Here is a 19,163-nt window from a genome sequence, read left to right as displayed (position 1 = left end):
AAAGGCAACAAAAAGATTGTCATTAGAGTAACTTCCTTTGCGTTTTTATACTGCTGTTACTTAGCGGGAAAGGAGAGAAGATAGTAGATAATACAGAATAGTCTCTTTTGCTTTAGCAAAAAGAGGTTAGTTGACTGGCTATTTAAGAAAATCAATATTAACCAGAGGGTATGCAATAAAAGAATTGGCTAACCAGTATTTGAATAAGTGAATTCAATGGAAATGGTATGACGAGATTCACCCTAGAGTGTTTAAAGGACTAGCTCTGTGGACTATTAGTGATTGTTTTCAAAAACTTATGGAGGTCACATAAGGTAGAAAAACAATGGGTATGGGCAGGAGTTATACCTATTTTTAAAAAGAGGAAGACCCATAAAAATATCAGGTCAGCCCAGCTTTGATTCCCAGAAATATACTAGAACAAAATATTAAACAATCAATTTATCACCTCCTAGAGGATAATAAGATGGTAAAAAAAAATCAGGATCAAATTAAATTGAAGCAATATAATTTCCTTGTCTGACAAGATACCTGATTTAGTGGGTAAAAAGGAAACAGTAGAGGTGCTATATGGTCATTTAAACAAGATTTGACACTTACCACGTGTAATTTTCATAAGCATATTCAGGAAACTTGGCAGAAGAAATTGTCTTAAGGAAGACATCCAATAGAAAAACAGTGACTGTGTACAACATAGTATTAAAGATAACAACTATTGTTTGTTCAGTCTCCTTTGTTACAGATTTTTAAAGAGTATTCTTGCATATTTAAGAACACTTTTAAGGTAAACAAGTAGGAGTGCCGCACACGGTTGCATGATTTTATTTATTGTGAAGTGCTTGAGGCTTCAAAGTTGTTCAAAGTACTCTGCATCTCTGAGAAGAAACCTGCGTCACATTTATAGCTGGATATGCACATGAGTAATTAATCCAGAGCAAGCTATGTCTGTGATGTGTTATACCCATGTAATTTGCTTATGTGTCAAAGGTATTAGATCACTTTTGCATGGAATGGTACAAGAATACTTGGTCATGCCTCAGTTCAGGATATGCTTTTTTTTTTTTTTTTTTTTAACCTTTATATTTGTATATTCTGTGTGGAAATAGTCTCATTTAATCTCACATATGTGAAATTTAGCATGGGCCTAAATGTGAGACACATAATTTTTCAGCTATAGGAATAAATAGATGCAAGACAGATAAGCATATATAATTTCTTCTTTGATTTATACATGCAGTCATTTACATAACCAGACTCTCCTTTATTCTCCAGTTTATTATTCCATTTAAACTTTTTTTCACATATTTTTGATGCTAGCATTCCTGGAGCAGTTCATAGGAAAAAAAAAAAAAAAAAAAGGATGCAGTTAAAAGTGATACCGAGAATTTAAAAAGCATCATGGACTTAATGATGTCAGCAAAAAGTTTTGTCATTCACTGGACTAGAAATTACTTCCACTTCTTCTCACCTAGATGTAATTTAATACCTTAATTCCTACCATATGAAAATCCCATTGATCACAACCTTTTACTGCTGGAGAGCAGACTTGCACTGCTCGGAATAATCCCATGGGACACTGTCCCAGAGAAAAGAGGGGACCAGGATAGCTGGCTGATTTCCAAGGATCACCTCCTTCAAGTTCAAGAACAGTTCATCCTGATGTACAAGAAATCAAGCAAAGGCAGCAAGTGACTTTCACAGATGAACAAGGAGCTCCTGAAAAACTTAAGACATAAAAAAGACGCATAAAAAGATAGAAGTAGAAACAGGTGGCCTGGGAGATATATAGAGACACTGTCTAGTCATACAAGGATGGAGTTAGAGTGCTGTGTGAGTGGGCCAATGTTGTTGCAAGGCCACTCAATCCATAATAAAGGAACTTCCATTTTGGATTAGGCCTTAAAAATACTTGGAGAACAGAAAGAATTAGGCTTTGCTTCAGAAAACTGCTCAACACATTATTAACTTCAAGCATACTCATTGAAAAACTACAGACATGCTTAGGGTAGTGCTCAGGAAACCATTTAAATCTAACATAGCTGTTAGCTCCAGCCACATTCCTCCTGATTTGCATTGCTGTTCAGTATGTGAAGGGGGACTTAAATCCCAGAAGGTTCCAAATTGTTGTGAATTTCCTTTCTTAGCACAGCACTTCTGCAGAAAACCAAATGTCTGACAAATCTGCATCTTAAAATTATTTTACATCTTGTTATTTAGGTCTAGCCTCAAGCAGAAGTTAATTTTACTGGCTAATTTTCATATCTTTGAAACACAAGGTAAAGATTAAAGGCGCTGACACAAATGTGTTAAAGCACTCTTTGGGACCATTGTTATAGTAAAATAAAGGATCACACTTTGTCTTTTTTATTTAGTGGTGTTTTGATCACTATTTCACTAAAACAGTTCTATGTCAGAATATGGATGTCCGTTTGGTGTTTTTTTCCTCTGTGTTTATGCCTCAACATACCAAAGCAGAGTCAGCCACAAATACTCTGATGGACTGGCATTCTGTTGCTCTACATCATAAAAAAATATTTTAGCTATTTATTTATAATTTCAGTCCACCATCATGCTATATGAGGTGTTAAATACATGTTCATTTTTCTCTGCTTCTGAAGTCTTTATTGGGGCTATTAAAACAGGACAAGTATCTCCAGTTCTTAACTCTGGAGGTTGCTAATGGCTCCATCCTCAGTTGCTCCAGGAGTGGGCTGAAGACCCAGGCCAGGCGGAGCAGAGCCACCTGCACGCACTGCCTGTGGCGTGCATTGCCTCAGGATGGACTCACCATGTCCCTCCGTACAGCTGTTGGCATGGGGGTTGGCTCCAATTCTTCTCTGGCACCCCTCTATAGCAGTAACAAAGATGGGGAGGATTTGAGAAGAAGGGGTGAGGGGCACTTATTTTAAATCTCTTGAAATAATGATAAGACTGTGCTACAGGCTAGCAGAATGGTGGGATTTTTAGTGGCATGAAAATGAGTTTGGCTACTGAAGGTCCTTCTGCATGAGGTGGTGGTGGGGACCTACTGGAGACCATGTGGGGTATGGGGAGCCAAAACTAGTGCAGTAATACTGATACAACTAGGAAGGAGTTGGGAGCAAACTGTCCCAAATCATAACCAGATCTGCTTTCTGAGAAAACTAGTTTACCAGAGAACCTCCCAGGACTGAACTAATATTTGTATAATGCAGGAAAGCAGGGGACTAGGGTTTGGAAGAAAACTGGGAAGGCAAGTTACTTGGCACTGCCAGGGTATCTAGTCACTCTCTCTGCTCTACACAATTTAATATTGTATTTGACCTATAAACATTTCCAAGGTCAATTTAGCTAAGACTAAGTCTCCCTCTGTGGGTTATTTTTACCCTTGCCAAACTCCAAGATTCCTTATAAGGCCACAATAAGCAAAACTGGCCTTGCCCCAGTGACACATCTTGAAGGTCCAGTGAAGAGTTATTCAAGCCCCACTCCTCCCAGTATTCCCATTGCTGGCTGGGCATGAAGATGTCTAGCCTGGGATTCATACAGCTGAGACGCGTCCTGGAGTGAGGTCATTAGCAGAATGGATTTAGTGGATAGATTCACAAAACCAGGAAATACTGAGTGAAATCATCTCTCACCATATTATCTTGGCTGGTTGGATCTCCACCCAGTGGTGGTTGAGTTCCTGCAGCACTGCCTGTCTATAGCACACGGGGGTCCTGGCAAAGGCATCCTCTTGAGGGCAAGTTCTTTACAAGCTGGTCTCTGAAGTTTCAGGCTTACAGTTCAGCACTCCCTGAGTGGTATTAGATATCACAGCCATTTCCCATTCCCAACCACTTCTCCGTGTAATGAAATTGAAATGTATATCCAGTATGCTTGATTTCACATGCTACTAATTAGCCGTATTAAACAGCCTTTACTATACAATTTCATAAGTCCCATGGACTCTGGAGGAAATTATTTTATTTAAAAGTATACTATTAATATACTGGAAAGAGATGCTCTTTTATTTACAGGTGTTCTGGTTTTAGTGAGTGACAGGGGTTTTTTTGGTAGCAGTGGAGGGGGCTACAGCAGTGGCACTCTGTGAGCAGCTTTCAAAGCTCCCCCTGGCTCCAAGTCAGACCTGCCTTTGCACCAAGGCCAGGCCAATTCGTTGCCCCTCTACGATAACATTTAAGAAGGGAACGCTCGGAGGAGTTATTGTGAGGAGAACATCTGTGTGATCACTGAGGTCAGTGGAAGAAAGGAGAAGGAAGATGGAGGGAGATGCACCAGAGCAGAGACTCCCCTGTATCCCATGGTGATATGACATGGCCACCCCTCTCTGCCACCCATGGGGATCTACCGTGGAGCAGACACCGATTTGCAGCCTGTGGGGCACTCCACGCTGACCCACGTGGCTGTACCTGAAGGAGGCCAGGGCCCTGTGGAAAGAAGTCCTCCCACCAGGAGGACTGCAACATGTTACCCACTGGGGGTGACCCACACACCCGTGGGAGTGACTCACGTCGGGGTTGGTATGTGAAGGACTGTCTCCTGTGAGAGGGGGACCGTGATGGGACAGCAGAAGAATGCCAACAGTCCTCCGCCAACAGGACTGACCACACCCCCATTCCCTGCCCCCTGCGCCACTGAGGGCTGTGGGTAGAGATGTCGGGAGCAAAGCTGAGCCCGGGAAGAAGGGAGGGATGAGGCAAGGTGTGTCCAAGATGTGGTAATGCCTCTCATGATCCTACTCTATCTACTAAGCGGTGGTGTTGTTAATGTCTGTGTTAAATTTATGTTCTCTTTTTTACTTCCCCTAATGAGTCTGGGCTTTGCCTGTGCTTTAAAGGATGACGTCATCCGTCCTTTTCCTTATCCCAAATTTCCTGGGTCTTTTGTTTCTCTCCTCAGTGCTGGGGGGAAGGTGGGAGTGAACAGCATCTATGCATATTTTCCCCTTCTCAGTGCTGGGGCAGAAGGGGGGAGTGAGAGGCTGCATGGTGCTTATTTGCCTTCTGAGCTCAAACCATGACAACAGGGTATGATTATATCAAGGTTTTATTTTTCTTTAACAAAAATACCAGTTTCTCCACTACATTTTTACTTTTATAATCTCCTTCACAAAAATGAATGGATTATGTCACACATCTTGCATTTCCTTTGGCTTTGCAGTTTCACTTCTACTTGCTCTCTGCTTCTCAGATTTATTTTAAGATACCATTTATAGAGTTTGGTGTGGTTTGGTTTGCCTCTCAGTCCATAAAGCCATGCATTATTTTGTGTTTTTTTCTGAGTGCTCCCAGGCACCTTTCATTTCAGGAGAAAATGTGAAAGGCACAGTGATGGGCAATGTGATCACTTCTTCCAGGATAGGAGGCTTCTCGAGATCGTTCCTCTAATTTGAAAGCATAACATAAACTCAACCAATTCTGTGCCAAACAAGCGTTACTATTCTATTTGAACACTGCAGCGTTTTGCATAATTGCTGCTGTAGTGAGCCATTGGCAGTGTATTAGCAATATGATTTAACCTACAGCATATAATAAAAATAACTGCAGGTATAAGGATCTTTCTTGATTTAATATTGTCATAGTTTTTCAACAAGTTGCTTCTTCATTCTTTCTTCTTCTTAATGCATTTGTGTATCCATTTTTATCACTGGTTTACCAGAGCCTGCAGATACAGTCCAGACAACAGAAAATAAAGCTGATCAATTATTTTCCGATACTTTACATTTGCATTAAATTGTGATTATGCCTCTTACCTTATTCTATATACTGAATGAAAACAAAAAATTATGGAACATAGCCTATTGAAGAATACATCATATTAAGATTACATAGTGTGATATTTCTTGAATCAAAGTGCTTCTTTTGTAAAGAAATGTATATTCTTGATGCCTTTGATTACCTTCCTTCATGAAGCTGTTTTATTTTAGTACAATAGAATTAATCTAAGTGTCGCTCTACAGTTCTTCTCCTGACAAAAGATCTAGCTTCCATAAAAAAAAAAACATTTCTAAGCTTGTTTAAATGGAGATAATTTTAATTCCAATAAGATATTATTTACATTCATTTCAACAGAAAATGTTCTCAGTGATCACATTTGAAGTAGTCATTATTCTAAAGAAAAAATGGTCATTTAGTCTGAAACTCTCACAAAATTCTCAACAAACAATGCAAATTTTGCTTACGTCAAGAACTTAAGTAACATTCTCAATGTTAAAAGGCACAAATACAAAGCTACAGAAGATCCAGTGAATCAGTTTTGTCTGCATTTTTTGTTTATTTTCTTCCAATGAAAAAACCCATGTCAAATAACTAACATAAGAATAAGAAAAAAGTATCTGCTGATGGAAGGCAACATATGCATCTCTGCATTTCTGAATTATGTTTGTGTAACAGCAATCAGGTTGGTCCCCGAGATATATAAAGTACAAATCCATGTGGGAAGGTCTGGGAGAGCCAGCTGAGGACATGTTTACCCTTTCACATTATCCAGAGTATGAATGTGCAGCACCTGATAAGTGTAGAGAGGGGAAAATAGCAGGGCAGGGGAGTGTGTCTCAGTTCCTTCAGGATAACGTTTGCTTCTAGAGAAAAATCACAGTTAGAGAAAAAATTTTAAAGACCAAAATATATCATATACACTTGCTTAATTTGTTCATTCTGTCATATTATTTCTAGCTTGTGTAGTAACTCCAGTAACAACTAGGCAACTAGGACAACAAAACTGTCTTTTTTTTTTTCTTTTTAAAATCTTCCCCTTCACTATTTTAAAAATACTGCTAATTCCCTTTTAGAAACTGTTACCAGGGCAGATATTCCTTCTCAGATTATCGGCATATCCTAAATCTTACTTTTTTCTCATGTTTGTATTCACCTTCAATGGGGGCTTTTAAGCTATGGTCTTGACTTAGATCCATTTTGAAGCATGGACCTGTTGGAATGATTTCAGAGCAGGCCACAAAGATGATCAGGGGGCTGGAGCACCTCTTATGAGGACAGGCTGAGAGTTGGGTGGGGTTGTTCAGCCTGGAGAAGAGAAGACAACAGGAAGACCTTATAGGAGCCTTCTGGCCTACAGGAAAGCTGGGGAGGGACCTTTTACAAGGGCATGTTGTGATAGGACAAAGGGTAATGGCTTTGGACTGAAAGAGTAGATTTAGATTAGATGTAAGGAAGAAGTTTGCCACTGGGAGAGTGGTGAGACACTGGCACAGGTTTCCCAGAGAAGCTGTGGCTGCCCCCTCCCTGGCAGTGTTCCAGGCCGGGTTGGACGGGGCTTTGAGCAACCTGGGCTAGTGGAAGGTGTCCCTGCCCATGGCAGGGGGGTGGAACTAGATGGTCTTTAAGGTCCCTTCCAACCCAAACCAGTCTATGAGTCTTTGATTCTATGTACTACATAAAGACTAGCACTTTTTTTTTTTTCCCATGGCCCCTCAAGTTATTCTTTAGACAACACAGACTTCTCTCAGTCTATTCTTTTCTTTGTTAAGGGGAAGTCTGTGACATCATCTTACACATATATACAGAGGAGATGCATCCCTTTTTCTAGTCAGTACTTTTCCTCTTGCAGAAGATGATATACCACTGATGTTGTTTTCTTCCACAAAAGCCCAGACACCACAATCACACTCATGTTCAAAAATTAGCAAGTTTGGAGAAGAATAGCCTGTTCTCTTATTATTGCTTTTTTTTCTTTTTTTAAAAAGGTGTTTAATCTTTCATACTTTTTCCATCTCCTATGAAACCTGAGCAATATACTATAGCTAAAGTAACTAATTGTATAATAAACTTTTTTTTCATGTTTTTTAATCACTGTTTATATCACAGTGGAACAGAAAACATATTCACAACTTTCTAATGGCACTGAAATGATTATAACTCTTTTCTTCTCCAGGAATTTATGCTGCTAATATGAATGAAAAAACTTTGTCTTATAATTCAAAAAGTAAAGTCCTAAAGGATACAAAGCATTGCTGATTTTGCCTGCAGGCAAACAGAAATAGTACTTTTAGTCATTCATTCAGTTTAAATCTTGACAGTCTAAACCCTGTTCCTATCACTTATTACATGCAAGATTTCTACCCTCTGTTCTGCATGGCTTCTTGCATTTGATTTAAGAAATAATCAAATTTGGATTCAGTGTGTTCTAGCAGAAAGACAATATCTTCTGTAGATACTCAGCTGGTTTTCGTCTTAAAAAGACAAAGGATGGTGCCTACAACATATTAAAAAGAATCAGAAACAGATGCCATGGTAATTTTTTCACATTTGAGTTTTAGTGAAGCAGTCATCATAGAAATAATATCTGTTTTTGCAACCACTGCTGTTTGGTAATTGTCATTAACTTTACAGAGGTCTTAAAAGTAAGGACATAGGGTTCATGACACAGAATAGAGAAGGGCCTTTCCTAATATTGCAAATACACAGCAGGATTCTTCATTTTCAGGAATTTAGTAAACCCTTAATTGCAGCAGTAATCAGAGATGCAGGGGAAGGCTGTGCCTCAGAGCACCACTTTGTGGACTCATAAATAGTCATTGGTTTTCACATAATGTAACACCTCTAATTGTATAGAAGGCTGTAATTCAGCCTGGGAGCTGCTGATGTAACGCAGGGGCACAGTTTAGGTGACTTACAAACAACAATAGAAATATGATGATGTGTTATAGATTTAGTATTCTTTGAATAAATAAGAAAGGCTGGATAAATGAGAGGCTCTAACTTGTTTTATATTTTACAGTCCTATGAATAGTATCAGAAGAAGGGACTTAAAGCATACTTACTTTAAGAGAAAATGGATTATTACGTATAATTACAATAGCATGGAAGGTTATGCTATGTACAATAGCAACATATTAATATACAGTGAATTATTAACAATTAAATTACCCCAAAAGTTTATTTCTTGGTGAATTCTGATAGTCTTGGAGTATACTGTATGAAAATATTTTATTCAGCCAGGCAGGACTGACACTTAGATAGTGTTGTTGGTGCATAATGTCAAATGTGATTTTATTTTTTAAATAATAGGTTACAAATTGCATGCCTTTCTGATAGATTATGTTGCTGGTATTCCCAGAACTTCTGGCAAAAGCATTGGCAATTTTACTGAAAAGTAACAAATGTGCAAATTTATTACGAGTCCTAAGAAATGAGCAATTTCTAATATCTATTGGCATAAAAATGTATGTTGTATTTTTCAGTCTTGCAAGAGTGAGATTATTCTAGGAAACAGCATGACAAACATGAATCATACATTGTCAGAACAGTGTCCCTCCTGTAACTACTTTTAAATGTTAGTAGTGTCATTGAGAGAAAAGGAGATTAAGCCTCTACCCTTGGGATCCTCAGAGGCAATGCCTGCATTAACCTTCATCTATTTGTGACTACAAATAGCCATGCATTAAAGTAGTATTGATTGTGTGCATTAGATCAGTCAACACTGTTTTGTTCAGCCCACCCTGATGAACTCACTCTAGACATTTTTAGACCAGTACGTATTGACCTGAATGTTCTTACTTTGATTTAAAGGAGAAGAAGGTCAGCTGACATCAGCTTCATGCAAAGAATGATTAAAGCTGCCAGAAAGAGGACTTTAAGGTAGATAGCAAAGTACACCACTATATTTTCTTTAAAAATTCTTTCTTTTTCTGGGAGAAGAGATTTTTGCAAAATTTAGCAACCATTAGCATATCACAGGGAAAAACAAATTAAAATTGACAGTGATGACAGGGAGCTACTTTCATTCTCCAGAATTTGTTTCCTTTGCTTACTCGAATAAAGTTACCAAAGCATGTTTTTAGGTTGGGAAGGGGATCAGAGTTAGGAGTGTTCTTAGCTGAAGGAAAATTTGTTCTTATTCTTGATTCTTGCAAGAATCTCACCTTCAATCTCAGCATTCATTTCTACATGACTGGAAACATCACACAGATGTGGTACACAGATCAAATTCAGTGAGGTTTACTTATCACTCCATTTGGCTTCAGGAGACTTCTCTTTGGTGGTGTGGGAAGAATCAGTAGTCTGTAACTATCTAAGAAGGTGTTCATATGTAGAGTCTAAATAAATTTCTCTCCAAGTCACAACTTAGTTTTTCTCAGACTCACCAATATTTATCTCAGCTATGAGAAACTGTGCCACTGTTCATGTTGTCTTTGCAATTTATGGATTCATAGAGGAAAATACACTAAAGTCAGGTACCAACTATAATCAACTACTGAAACTCTATTAGATGGATATGATATAATATTTTTAGTTCTGGCTCTCTGAAAATATTGTATTATTATACAGCCTTCAAAATTTTTAGAGCTCTTGTGCTTTCCTCTTTTCGCACTGCCTAAAATTTAGGCCACATATTAATGAGGATTATCAGAATCTACTTCCTTTAGTGTTCTTCCCCATGTCTTCCTTTCTTACCACAACCCCAAATCCTTCCATCCCATATGTTATAACAGCAGTGTACTCAGTATCCAACACAGCAAAGTACATTTTTACTGGTATATCAAAACCAACATTTGTGTATGCTGGTTTATGTTTCATCCTAGCCTCTTGCTGTTGTGAAAATTAGCATAAGGAAGAGGTAGTCTCTTTAAACCACTCCCTCCCTGTATTGAAAGCTACCTTTAACTCAGTTTTTCAACTGTCAATTTTTAGAGATAATTCTGGACAGATTATTCAGTCATACTCTGCTAACTGATGGCTAAAGATTATATGTCCTATTAATTCATAAGGAAATAAATCCTAGAGGTCCCTGAAACCTGTACTTATGTCAAGAATTTGATGACTACAAACTATGTAACAAGATTCATATTTTGCTAGGAAAGTAGCTAAATTTGTTCATATGCTATGTACCTCTTAACAAAATTATAGAGTAAGGCAGAAGAAATTAAAAGGGACAAAACTTGCTTTATCTTGCAAGATTTGCTTTATTGTCTGACTTTGAAAACTCCCATAATAGGGTATCTGGTTGTTAGTGAGTGGTGCCAGCAAGCTAGATTAGACAGTTTGACATCAGGTACTACAGACAGTATCCTATGCTAAGTGTTCCCTGAAAACCTTTTCCTGCACAGAGTATTCTGGCACTACCCTATCATGGGCTTAGATGCTAAGTAGAACTGGCTAAATAAAATGTACTGCATCAAGTCAGTGATTTTTACAGGTTTTTCTTTTTTAATTAAAAAATTTAAAATTAAAAAAACCACCTTGATCATTTTGCACATGCCTTTTTGTTGTCCAGACATAGAAAATGCTTAAAAATCTTATATATGCTGAGGCATATATTTCATTCTTTTCACTTCAAAACTCTGAAAAGGGTAAAGGCAGCTCTGTCTTGCAGCATATTAAATGCAGAGTAACTGCATTAGTCAAACCAAACCCTAGGGTAAGCCCAGACTCTCATAGACAGAAAATGCTCCAACCACTCTGTCTCATGGGGACCAACCATAATTTCAGTTTTCCGTACCACCAGAAATTAGGTTGTGTAAGATCCATGTCACCTACAGATATATTGGAAAATTAACTTCTTTAGGGTACATTTTTTTCCTCATGGGGCTGAGGAGAACCTGATGCTTCAAGAAGTGATCTAAGTTTTTCTCAATGTTAAATAATTAACCTTGTCAGAAATCATAAGATATTAGAAAAAATGTGTCTTTTTTGTCAGTCAGAATGCGTCACAATACTTTCATAAGGGTCTAAATACATATTTTATATGCATATATATATATATATAAAGGATTATATAGAGTTCTGCATATAGAGACTGGTAGCCAAAAGGAGAACCATATTTAAGTAAACCTCAGTTTATCCCTAGAGTACTAACTAGTGTAGTAGCTTACTTATTGATTTAATTTTTTCAGTAATTAGTAAAGTCTAGTTTTAGTGAAGTTAAGTATTCTAATTGTGAACATTAATCAAATTTGAATTAACTATGATCTGAGAGTAGAAGACATGAAGCATGCGTTGATTGATGAACACTGCTCATTGCCACTTCAGTGACTGAGAGGAACTAAACAAAAACGTAGAATGAAGGAGCACCTGAAGTATTTCTGTGTGAGTTGCAACATCAGTTTTTACAGTAATATACGATGTACTGGTGTTATGGCATCAGCTTGTGTTCTTCACGTAATAGTTGTGCCTCAAGCAAGATGTTGGGACATGCCAGTAATTAATATACGCTGAAATGGAAGTTAACCTGAAACAGATATTGGAAAGCACCTGTATGATTTAGGACCTGCTTGGCAAGCAGTGATTAGCTCCTGAAAGCTAAAGACTTCATTCAAAATGGGAATTTGATGGAACCTGCAAGATATTACGTGGCAAAAAATATTTCTCAGGAGTGAAGCATCAATAGCTTACAGTCATGATTATTTAGTCTGGTAGACTTTGTAGTTGGTTCCTCCTGTGCCATCTGGTGTTTGTCCCAGACTCATATTCTGTGACTCCAGTGAGCTGTTGCAGACAGATAGCTCCCAAGGTCTGCATATGCAGAAATTTTAGGCTTCTTGTCATGAAGCAGAAAAGATCTAAATGACAGGAATCTCCAGACTTGGAAGCATCAGCTCCAGCCTATATTTTCGAGGCTGAACTTCCTATTTCACAAAGGATACATGGAGGATCTAATAGCCTCTACTTGATATGGCATTTCCACCACTCTAAAGCTCCCTCTCATCTTTTAAAGTCTTAATTGCTCTCCTTTTGATTCTCTCCATCTACCCTTACCACGGTATAAAATATTGTGCCCAAAGCTGGCACAGTGCAGCTACAGAGGGATTCACCAGCTCTGAGGAGAGATGTTTTAGTATGTCCCCACACTAAACAGTATCCTGTTACTCAGTTCTTGATATTTTGAAACGTCTTTTTGCAACATGTAGCCAGTTGTCCTCAATTCCATATATATATATATGTATATATATAGTAGTTCTTGTTCTCAAATTCTTATTAGACTTTTATTTTTTAAATTTCATTAAACTGATTCCAGACTATTTCTCCAATTTATCAAAAAAATTTCAGATTCTAACTGTTTGAAAACCAACTTTTTCTCATCTATTTTACATGCATAGTCTCTATTTTGATGTTCAAATCATTTAGGCAAACCAAAACTGAACAAAACATAGCACTGAGTGTACCTAGGATTTAATGTGTCCATCTTTCCCATTGACATAATTCTTTGTACATGGGCATTTGGTTTTTTTTTAGTTTAAAGTATATTTAAATTAAGGTAATTAGATCACATTTTCCCAGCTTGAATATGAGACTCCCATGTAAGGCAATATCAAAAGCTTTAAAAATCAGACTAAGTCTTACCTATTATCTATCTCTTCTTCTATGCACTAAGTCAGTTATCATGTCAAAGGAGTAAGTTTGCACTGAGAAATGACATTTTGAGTTTGCAGTACTTTAGATTTCATCCATGGTTTGAGGGATGTATTTTATTTTGTACTCGAATTTTTATGTTTCAATAAATAAGAGAAGCATTTAGCTCTGTGGAATAGAACTTCCCAGGGCATTCTTATATTTTCATATTAATACAGTATTTGATATTACACAATAGTCATGAAAACAATACAGTTTGTGTTGTTTTTCTCACCAGAGTCACCAACTGCAGTGTCACCCGGCAGCTAGAAGTGTAATGTATTAAATTCTTTAAGAACAATTGTAAAAGTTGACATAAAGCTGTAAATTATTTCTCCATACCTTCTGCTTTTGAAACACTTCTGACAGGTTATATCTTCTATACAGTTTGTCTAACATTTATTTATTCCAGAATATAATAGTGTTTCTTAATAGAACTTACCAATGTTTATAATGATATTTATGGACGTTGCAGAAGACAGAATAAGCTTCTTCCCTAATTCTAACAGTTACTGATGTCCAGAAAAATTGCCTGGGATTGAAATTACTTTATGTCACAGAAATCATTATAAATGGCAAGGAAGGAAGGAAGGAAGGAAGGAAGGAAGGAAGGAAGGAAGGAAGGAAGGAAGGAAGGAAGGAAGGAAGGAAGGAAGGAAGGAAGGAAGGAAGGAAGGAAGGAAGGAAGGAAGGAAGGAAGGAAGGAAGGAAGGAAGGAAGGAAGGAAGGAAGGAAGGAAGGAAGGAAGGAAGGAAGGAAGGAAGGATTACCTAGCATACACCAACAATGGCCATTTCAGTCTCAATACATAGTGGAAGTTTCAGTAAATAATATTTCTTCTCTAAATCAAGAGATGTTTTTATTAGGCCTACTTGCATTGTTTACAAATATTGAGAGTTACAAAAAGTTAGAATGCACATGCTTTGAAAAGGAAAGGAATTAGTGGACAAAATATGATCAATATTGCTTAAAAATTTCTGAAGGAAGATGTTTTCTCATTCCTAATGACTGTTGACTTCAAGCCATGAAGCCAACATGCAGAGAAAATGCAACCCTGGTTGATTACTGTGAATGGCAAACTACCTCAGTTTGTTTTGAAAGGTCCCTTGAGTTGTCCTTGGTTATAATTTTAAAATTAAATTCATTGACAACAGGGTGAGCCATAGATCTGTATATTCTTTGTCTTCACATATTTTTGTTAAAACTTTGAGCTGTACAGAGCAAAGAGATAGACACGCTTGACAGGTAAATAAGGCAGTCACATCAATCATACAAAATATATATACATTAACACTATAGAGCCAATTCATCAAGCGACTGAAGTCCAAAATGCATTTCAGTTGGCCTGTCTTTCCTACATGGCTTGAAAGAAAAGCTTGAATCCTCTGTATTCCTGTTAGAGGTATTAAACCACCTAATCACCCCCGAAACTGCAGTTACTATTCATGAGTTTTATGGTCAAAATGCACGATGTCAGCAACACGCTCAGGTTATCCTCCTTGGGAATTCTAATTTGAAGATGATAACCCCAAATGGTGACTCATCTAAAAAAAGTTTTGGTTCCTGACCATCACTTTCCCTGATTCAGGGTAGAGGATTTATTATATGAAAAAGCCAGAATAAGAACCCTAACAAATGCCTTAAACTCCACATGTTTTTCTCACTAACTCCTTAGAGATGACATTATATGGTCACTATAAGGAAGAATATGTTGATTAATAATGAGCTACCTTGGAGAATGCTTGGCTAAAATCCGTTTGCTTGTGTACAGTGTTGATATTGTTTGGTATCTTATCCACTTTGTCCTGTAAATAGGTTTTGTGAAGGACAGTTGAGGATTCCTTAACAAGAAATGATACTGGTTTATGTATCTCAGGTCAGGCCTCAGATATAAAAAGCCATCTTGTTTGTAATCTAAACAGGACAATTATGCAACAAAGTGGAGTTTGTACTTTAGGATCTTCCTGTCCTTAAATGATTTGTTTACAAATCAAAGAGGAATAAACATGCCCTTAGTCTAGTCACGTTTTCTTCTATGTTTGTCTGCAAACCTTGAAAAATTTGTCCATCTACATGTTCAGTCCATGTCAAAGATGGGATTTAGATAATTGACATTAATATAAGTAAGCTTAGCAGCAAAGAAAATCATGAAATACACAATTATGTTAATCAGGTCTTGTAAAATAACTGTCCAAGACAGGTTGCAAGGGGTAAAATACTAAATGGGAAATTTCTAAGGTGCTTACTTTAAACACAGATTGTGACAGTACTGTAGCATGTCAATGGGTATAAATTGATTGCCTACGCCTGTTTGGTTTACAGGGACTGAATTTAACTGAGCAATTTACATAGTATAAAAATCCTTTTTCCTCCTGCAAAAACTTATCCATTATATCTAGATAAGAAAGCCAGATCTTTAAGAGAACCTTAGCTCAGAATCAAAGGGAAACACAGCCTCAGCCTGCCATGTCCCAGTTATCCTATTGATTAACCTGCCTCCCTCCTCTCAAAGTGATATATTGCCTTGACATTTTGACATACTGAAATTTTCTGATGGGAAAATGGTTTCAGGAAAGAAAGAAAACTCCTAATCACTCCAGCTTCATTACTATTCCTAAATAATTAAAACTTTAACTCCTCTGTTTACTGTCCAACCTAGTATTTCTTGCATGCTTGATATATTTTTGCAAGAAATAAAATTTCTGGTTTAATATTTTTCTTGAAAGCGTATGATAGCACTTCTTACAGTTTATCAGCATTACTCTTTTTGAGTATTTAATTATGCAAGACTTCCTCAAAGCTCTGGAAAATTTGGTGTACTACAGGCTAGAAAAGAAAAATCTATAAAAAATCTATAATATATATTGAAAAATGTCAGGATGACATAGGATGTTATTTTATATGGTGTTGCAGTTTTAAAACCTTTATATTAATTTGCCATATACTGAAATACCAATTTAAATAAAAGGCCAACAGATAATTGTATTCCTTTACTATGAGGAACACTTGAACTAATTTAAAGTAATGCATCAAATTATCCAAAACTATTTAGTCAAATACTAGAGAGAGGTCAAACCTAGGGCGTCACTATTTAAATCAAATTGAATTCCATCTTGAGAATGGATTTCAAAGAGTTTTTAATCGCAGTATTTTGTCCACAGGGCATTCTATCACACACTTTTCATTTGCAAGTGAAATCCACCAGAATGTCTTCCGTTAGGATAGTGCCAGGTCTCTCTTCATTAAAATACTTCTGTATTATGAAGTATGTAAATATGTTCTGAGGCTTTCACTCATTGCTTATTTTGTTTATAGTTAATCTCTTGAGCCAAACACTGGGTACTTCCCAGGTCTGATTCATCTCTTTAAGCAGAAAAATGAGAAACAAGACCATAACACTAGTTGGACTGTTCCTCATACACCAGAGAAAAGCTGCAAAGATGATGCAGATATTTTCCCGTAACGGTGTCATCCACAGCAGGAAAAGCTGGTCCATGAAGCTGTCATGGTGACTGCACAGAGTCTGCGGGAGAAAGATGCAACCTGCACATGAAGGGTTCCCTCACTTTATTGCTCTCTGGCAGCACTGCCTAAGCACAGAGGATGACAAGCTAAGCATTTTCTTTGTGCTATTAGATTTTGGTGTTTGGCATGGCAGTCTGGGAGGGAAAGCATTCATGACTGGGACTGCCCTGGAGTGCCCCTGAGAGTGGGGATACCCAGATTTGGGCTTTCACTGCACTGCCAGGTACATACAGGGCTATCGGTGATCCCTTCTACTCTTTTACTTCCATGGGGTTGACAACCCCAGAGAGAAATGGAAAGGTGAGGTATAGCCATGAGGACAACAGAAAAATTACTGTGTTTTGGTGTCTCCTCAAACCTTATGCAAGTTGTCCTTATCATTGCTGGAAATCTAACCCCAGGAAATTGAGTTTAAAGTACATTGGAAGATGGCACTGTAAATGAAGACAGGCTCCTGAGTTATTTCCACTAACGATTCTAGAAAAGAAGTAGGAAATACTTTTCAAGAAGACCACATACAGTTTTTTTCAATAAAAGACAATCATATAATCCTTTCAAAAGCACAGTGACAGGTTCGTCTTTTGTAAATGCCCTTTTGGATAGATGGCAATAACTGAACTGATCTATTGGTTTGTGAGTTTTTTGGACAAAACCTTTGCTAAATGAATAATAACTGCAAATGTACTTGTTTTTTCTACAAAGAAGACTTGCAGAAAAGGTTTGTTCTTAAACATTGACAAATTATTTACAGTACTTTTGTTTACAATCAGTCCTGTTTACAGTTCTATCTCAAATATTTTGTTGTGTGTCACTGAACTGGTTTCAGGCGGGAGAACTCACCAAAAATTAAATGTTCAGTTCCAAATATGACATACTTTGCTTTGTTAGAAACACTTTTCTCAAAGGCTACAAAGAGACTAAATACCTGGGGTTTTTATTTGCTGTTCTTCCTAACACAGTACTTTCCGTAAATTAGAACAAAGAGAACTTTTGCATCATTTGCATGCCATGTAACCTCTCAAAATAATTGACTTGTAAATTTGCTTTAAATATGTTTACAAAAGACCTTAGAGTCACGTGCTAATGATCCTAATAAGCAGCTGTTATTATTAAACTCTTTGCAGCCAGGATACACTTCAAAATTAAGAGCAACCAGTTGCATGTACTGGAGCAGAAATACAACACAATAATATAGACGAGGATTTTTAAATCTACTCTGGTTGATTGGAAACTGTTAGGAGAAGGGTCTTCTGCCAGTTTGCAACTGATGCAGCTCCTTACAGAGACAGCAGTAACATCAGGGTATTGGAGAACAACACTTTCAACAACTAGTTTTAGAACTGGGCATGATTCTGGTTCTATCAAGCCAGTAGCATCTACCTCCAGTGCAAGGATAATTGTGGCAGATGTGCCACAAGTTCTCACGATAAAGTGACCATGTTATATGAATAGAGGATGCTGGAAAGCAGAAAAATGGGTGTAGAAGCCCTCAAGTCAGGGAAGTTCTTACATCCATAATAAATTTTATGTTTTAAGGTGTTTTTTTTAAAAACAAAACAAAACAAAACAATATCTTCCTAAATCATGCTCATAAAGAAAAAAACATTTTACATGAAAAATGCAAAAAAAGGACAAAGTTTTACTTGTTCACTCTAGACTTTGTGTAAATATCTGCACAAGTCATCGGAACCTGTGAAATTTAAAGGGCATAGATATGCTGCTTCATAAACATTTGATTTCTAAACTGAAGTTCAGTTAAGTAAATAGTATTTTTTTCCAAGTTAAGTTCCTAACATAATGAATCAGGTCTTTCTATTGTTAAATTGTGTATTGTTCACCATGTAAATTTGATACTGAGAGTTTTAAATTCACCGTATAAATGTTCTGAAATACAATAAATATATATATATATATTTAAAACTTCTGTTATTCACTTGACAGACTTGAATCAAAGGAGCCTTTCCTGTCCGTTGGGTAAGTAGGAATATGTATATTTCCATGGATATTTATACATTCAACTACCATGCAATGTAATTTATGAGATTATGTTGAGCATAAACATCCTGTTTCAACATTATGGTTATTTATTACACCTAAAAAAATTTTACCTTAGAAAAAGGTTGTTATTAGTCAATAAAGTCAGCAGCTGTAGATATCTCCCTTCTTAAAAAGTACCAAGAAGTTTATGTTTTGACCCCACTGACTAAAATTTATATTAAAAATCATGTAGGAGTTAAATGTTGCCTTGAAAGGTTGGTGGTTTATTACTTTGTTTTCACTAATCAGAAAACATTTCAAATACTGTCT

The 19,163-nt window shown here is 37.0% G+C and overlaps 1 protein-coding gene across 7 annotated transcripts in view; it reads left to right on the top strand.

The window, feature by feature from the left end:
* RALYL (RALY RNA binding protein like) overlaps nt 1-19,163 on the top strand; it is a 397,087-nt gene that overhangs the window by 315,419 nt on the left and 62,505 nt on the right. For all 7 annotated transcript variants that reach the window (XM_074898776.1, XM_074898780.1, XM_074898779.1 and 4 more), the window contains one exon: nt 18,798-18,830. In XM_074898776.1, coding sequence (XP_074754877.1) covers nt 18,798-18,830 — 33 coding nt within the window. The remainder of the gene's footprint in view (nt 1-18,797; nt 18,831-19,163) is intronic.

The sequence above is a fragment of the Athene noctua genome, chromosome 2 (assembly GCF_965140245.1).
Source record: "Athene noctua chromosome 2, bAthNoc1.hap1.1, whole genome shotgun sequence".
NCBI classification, from domain to species: domain Eukaryota; kingdom Metazoa; phylum Chordata; class Aves; order Strigiformes; family Strigidae; genus Athene; species Athene noctua.
This window is presented reverse-complemented; position numbering and strand designations above follow the sequence as displayed.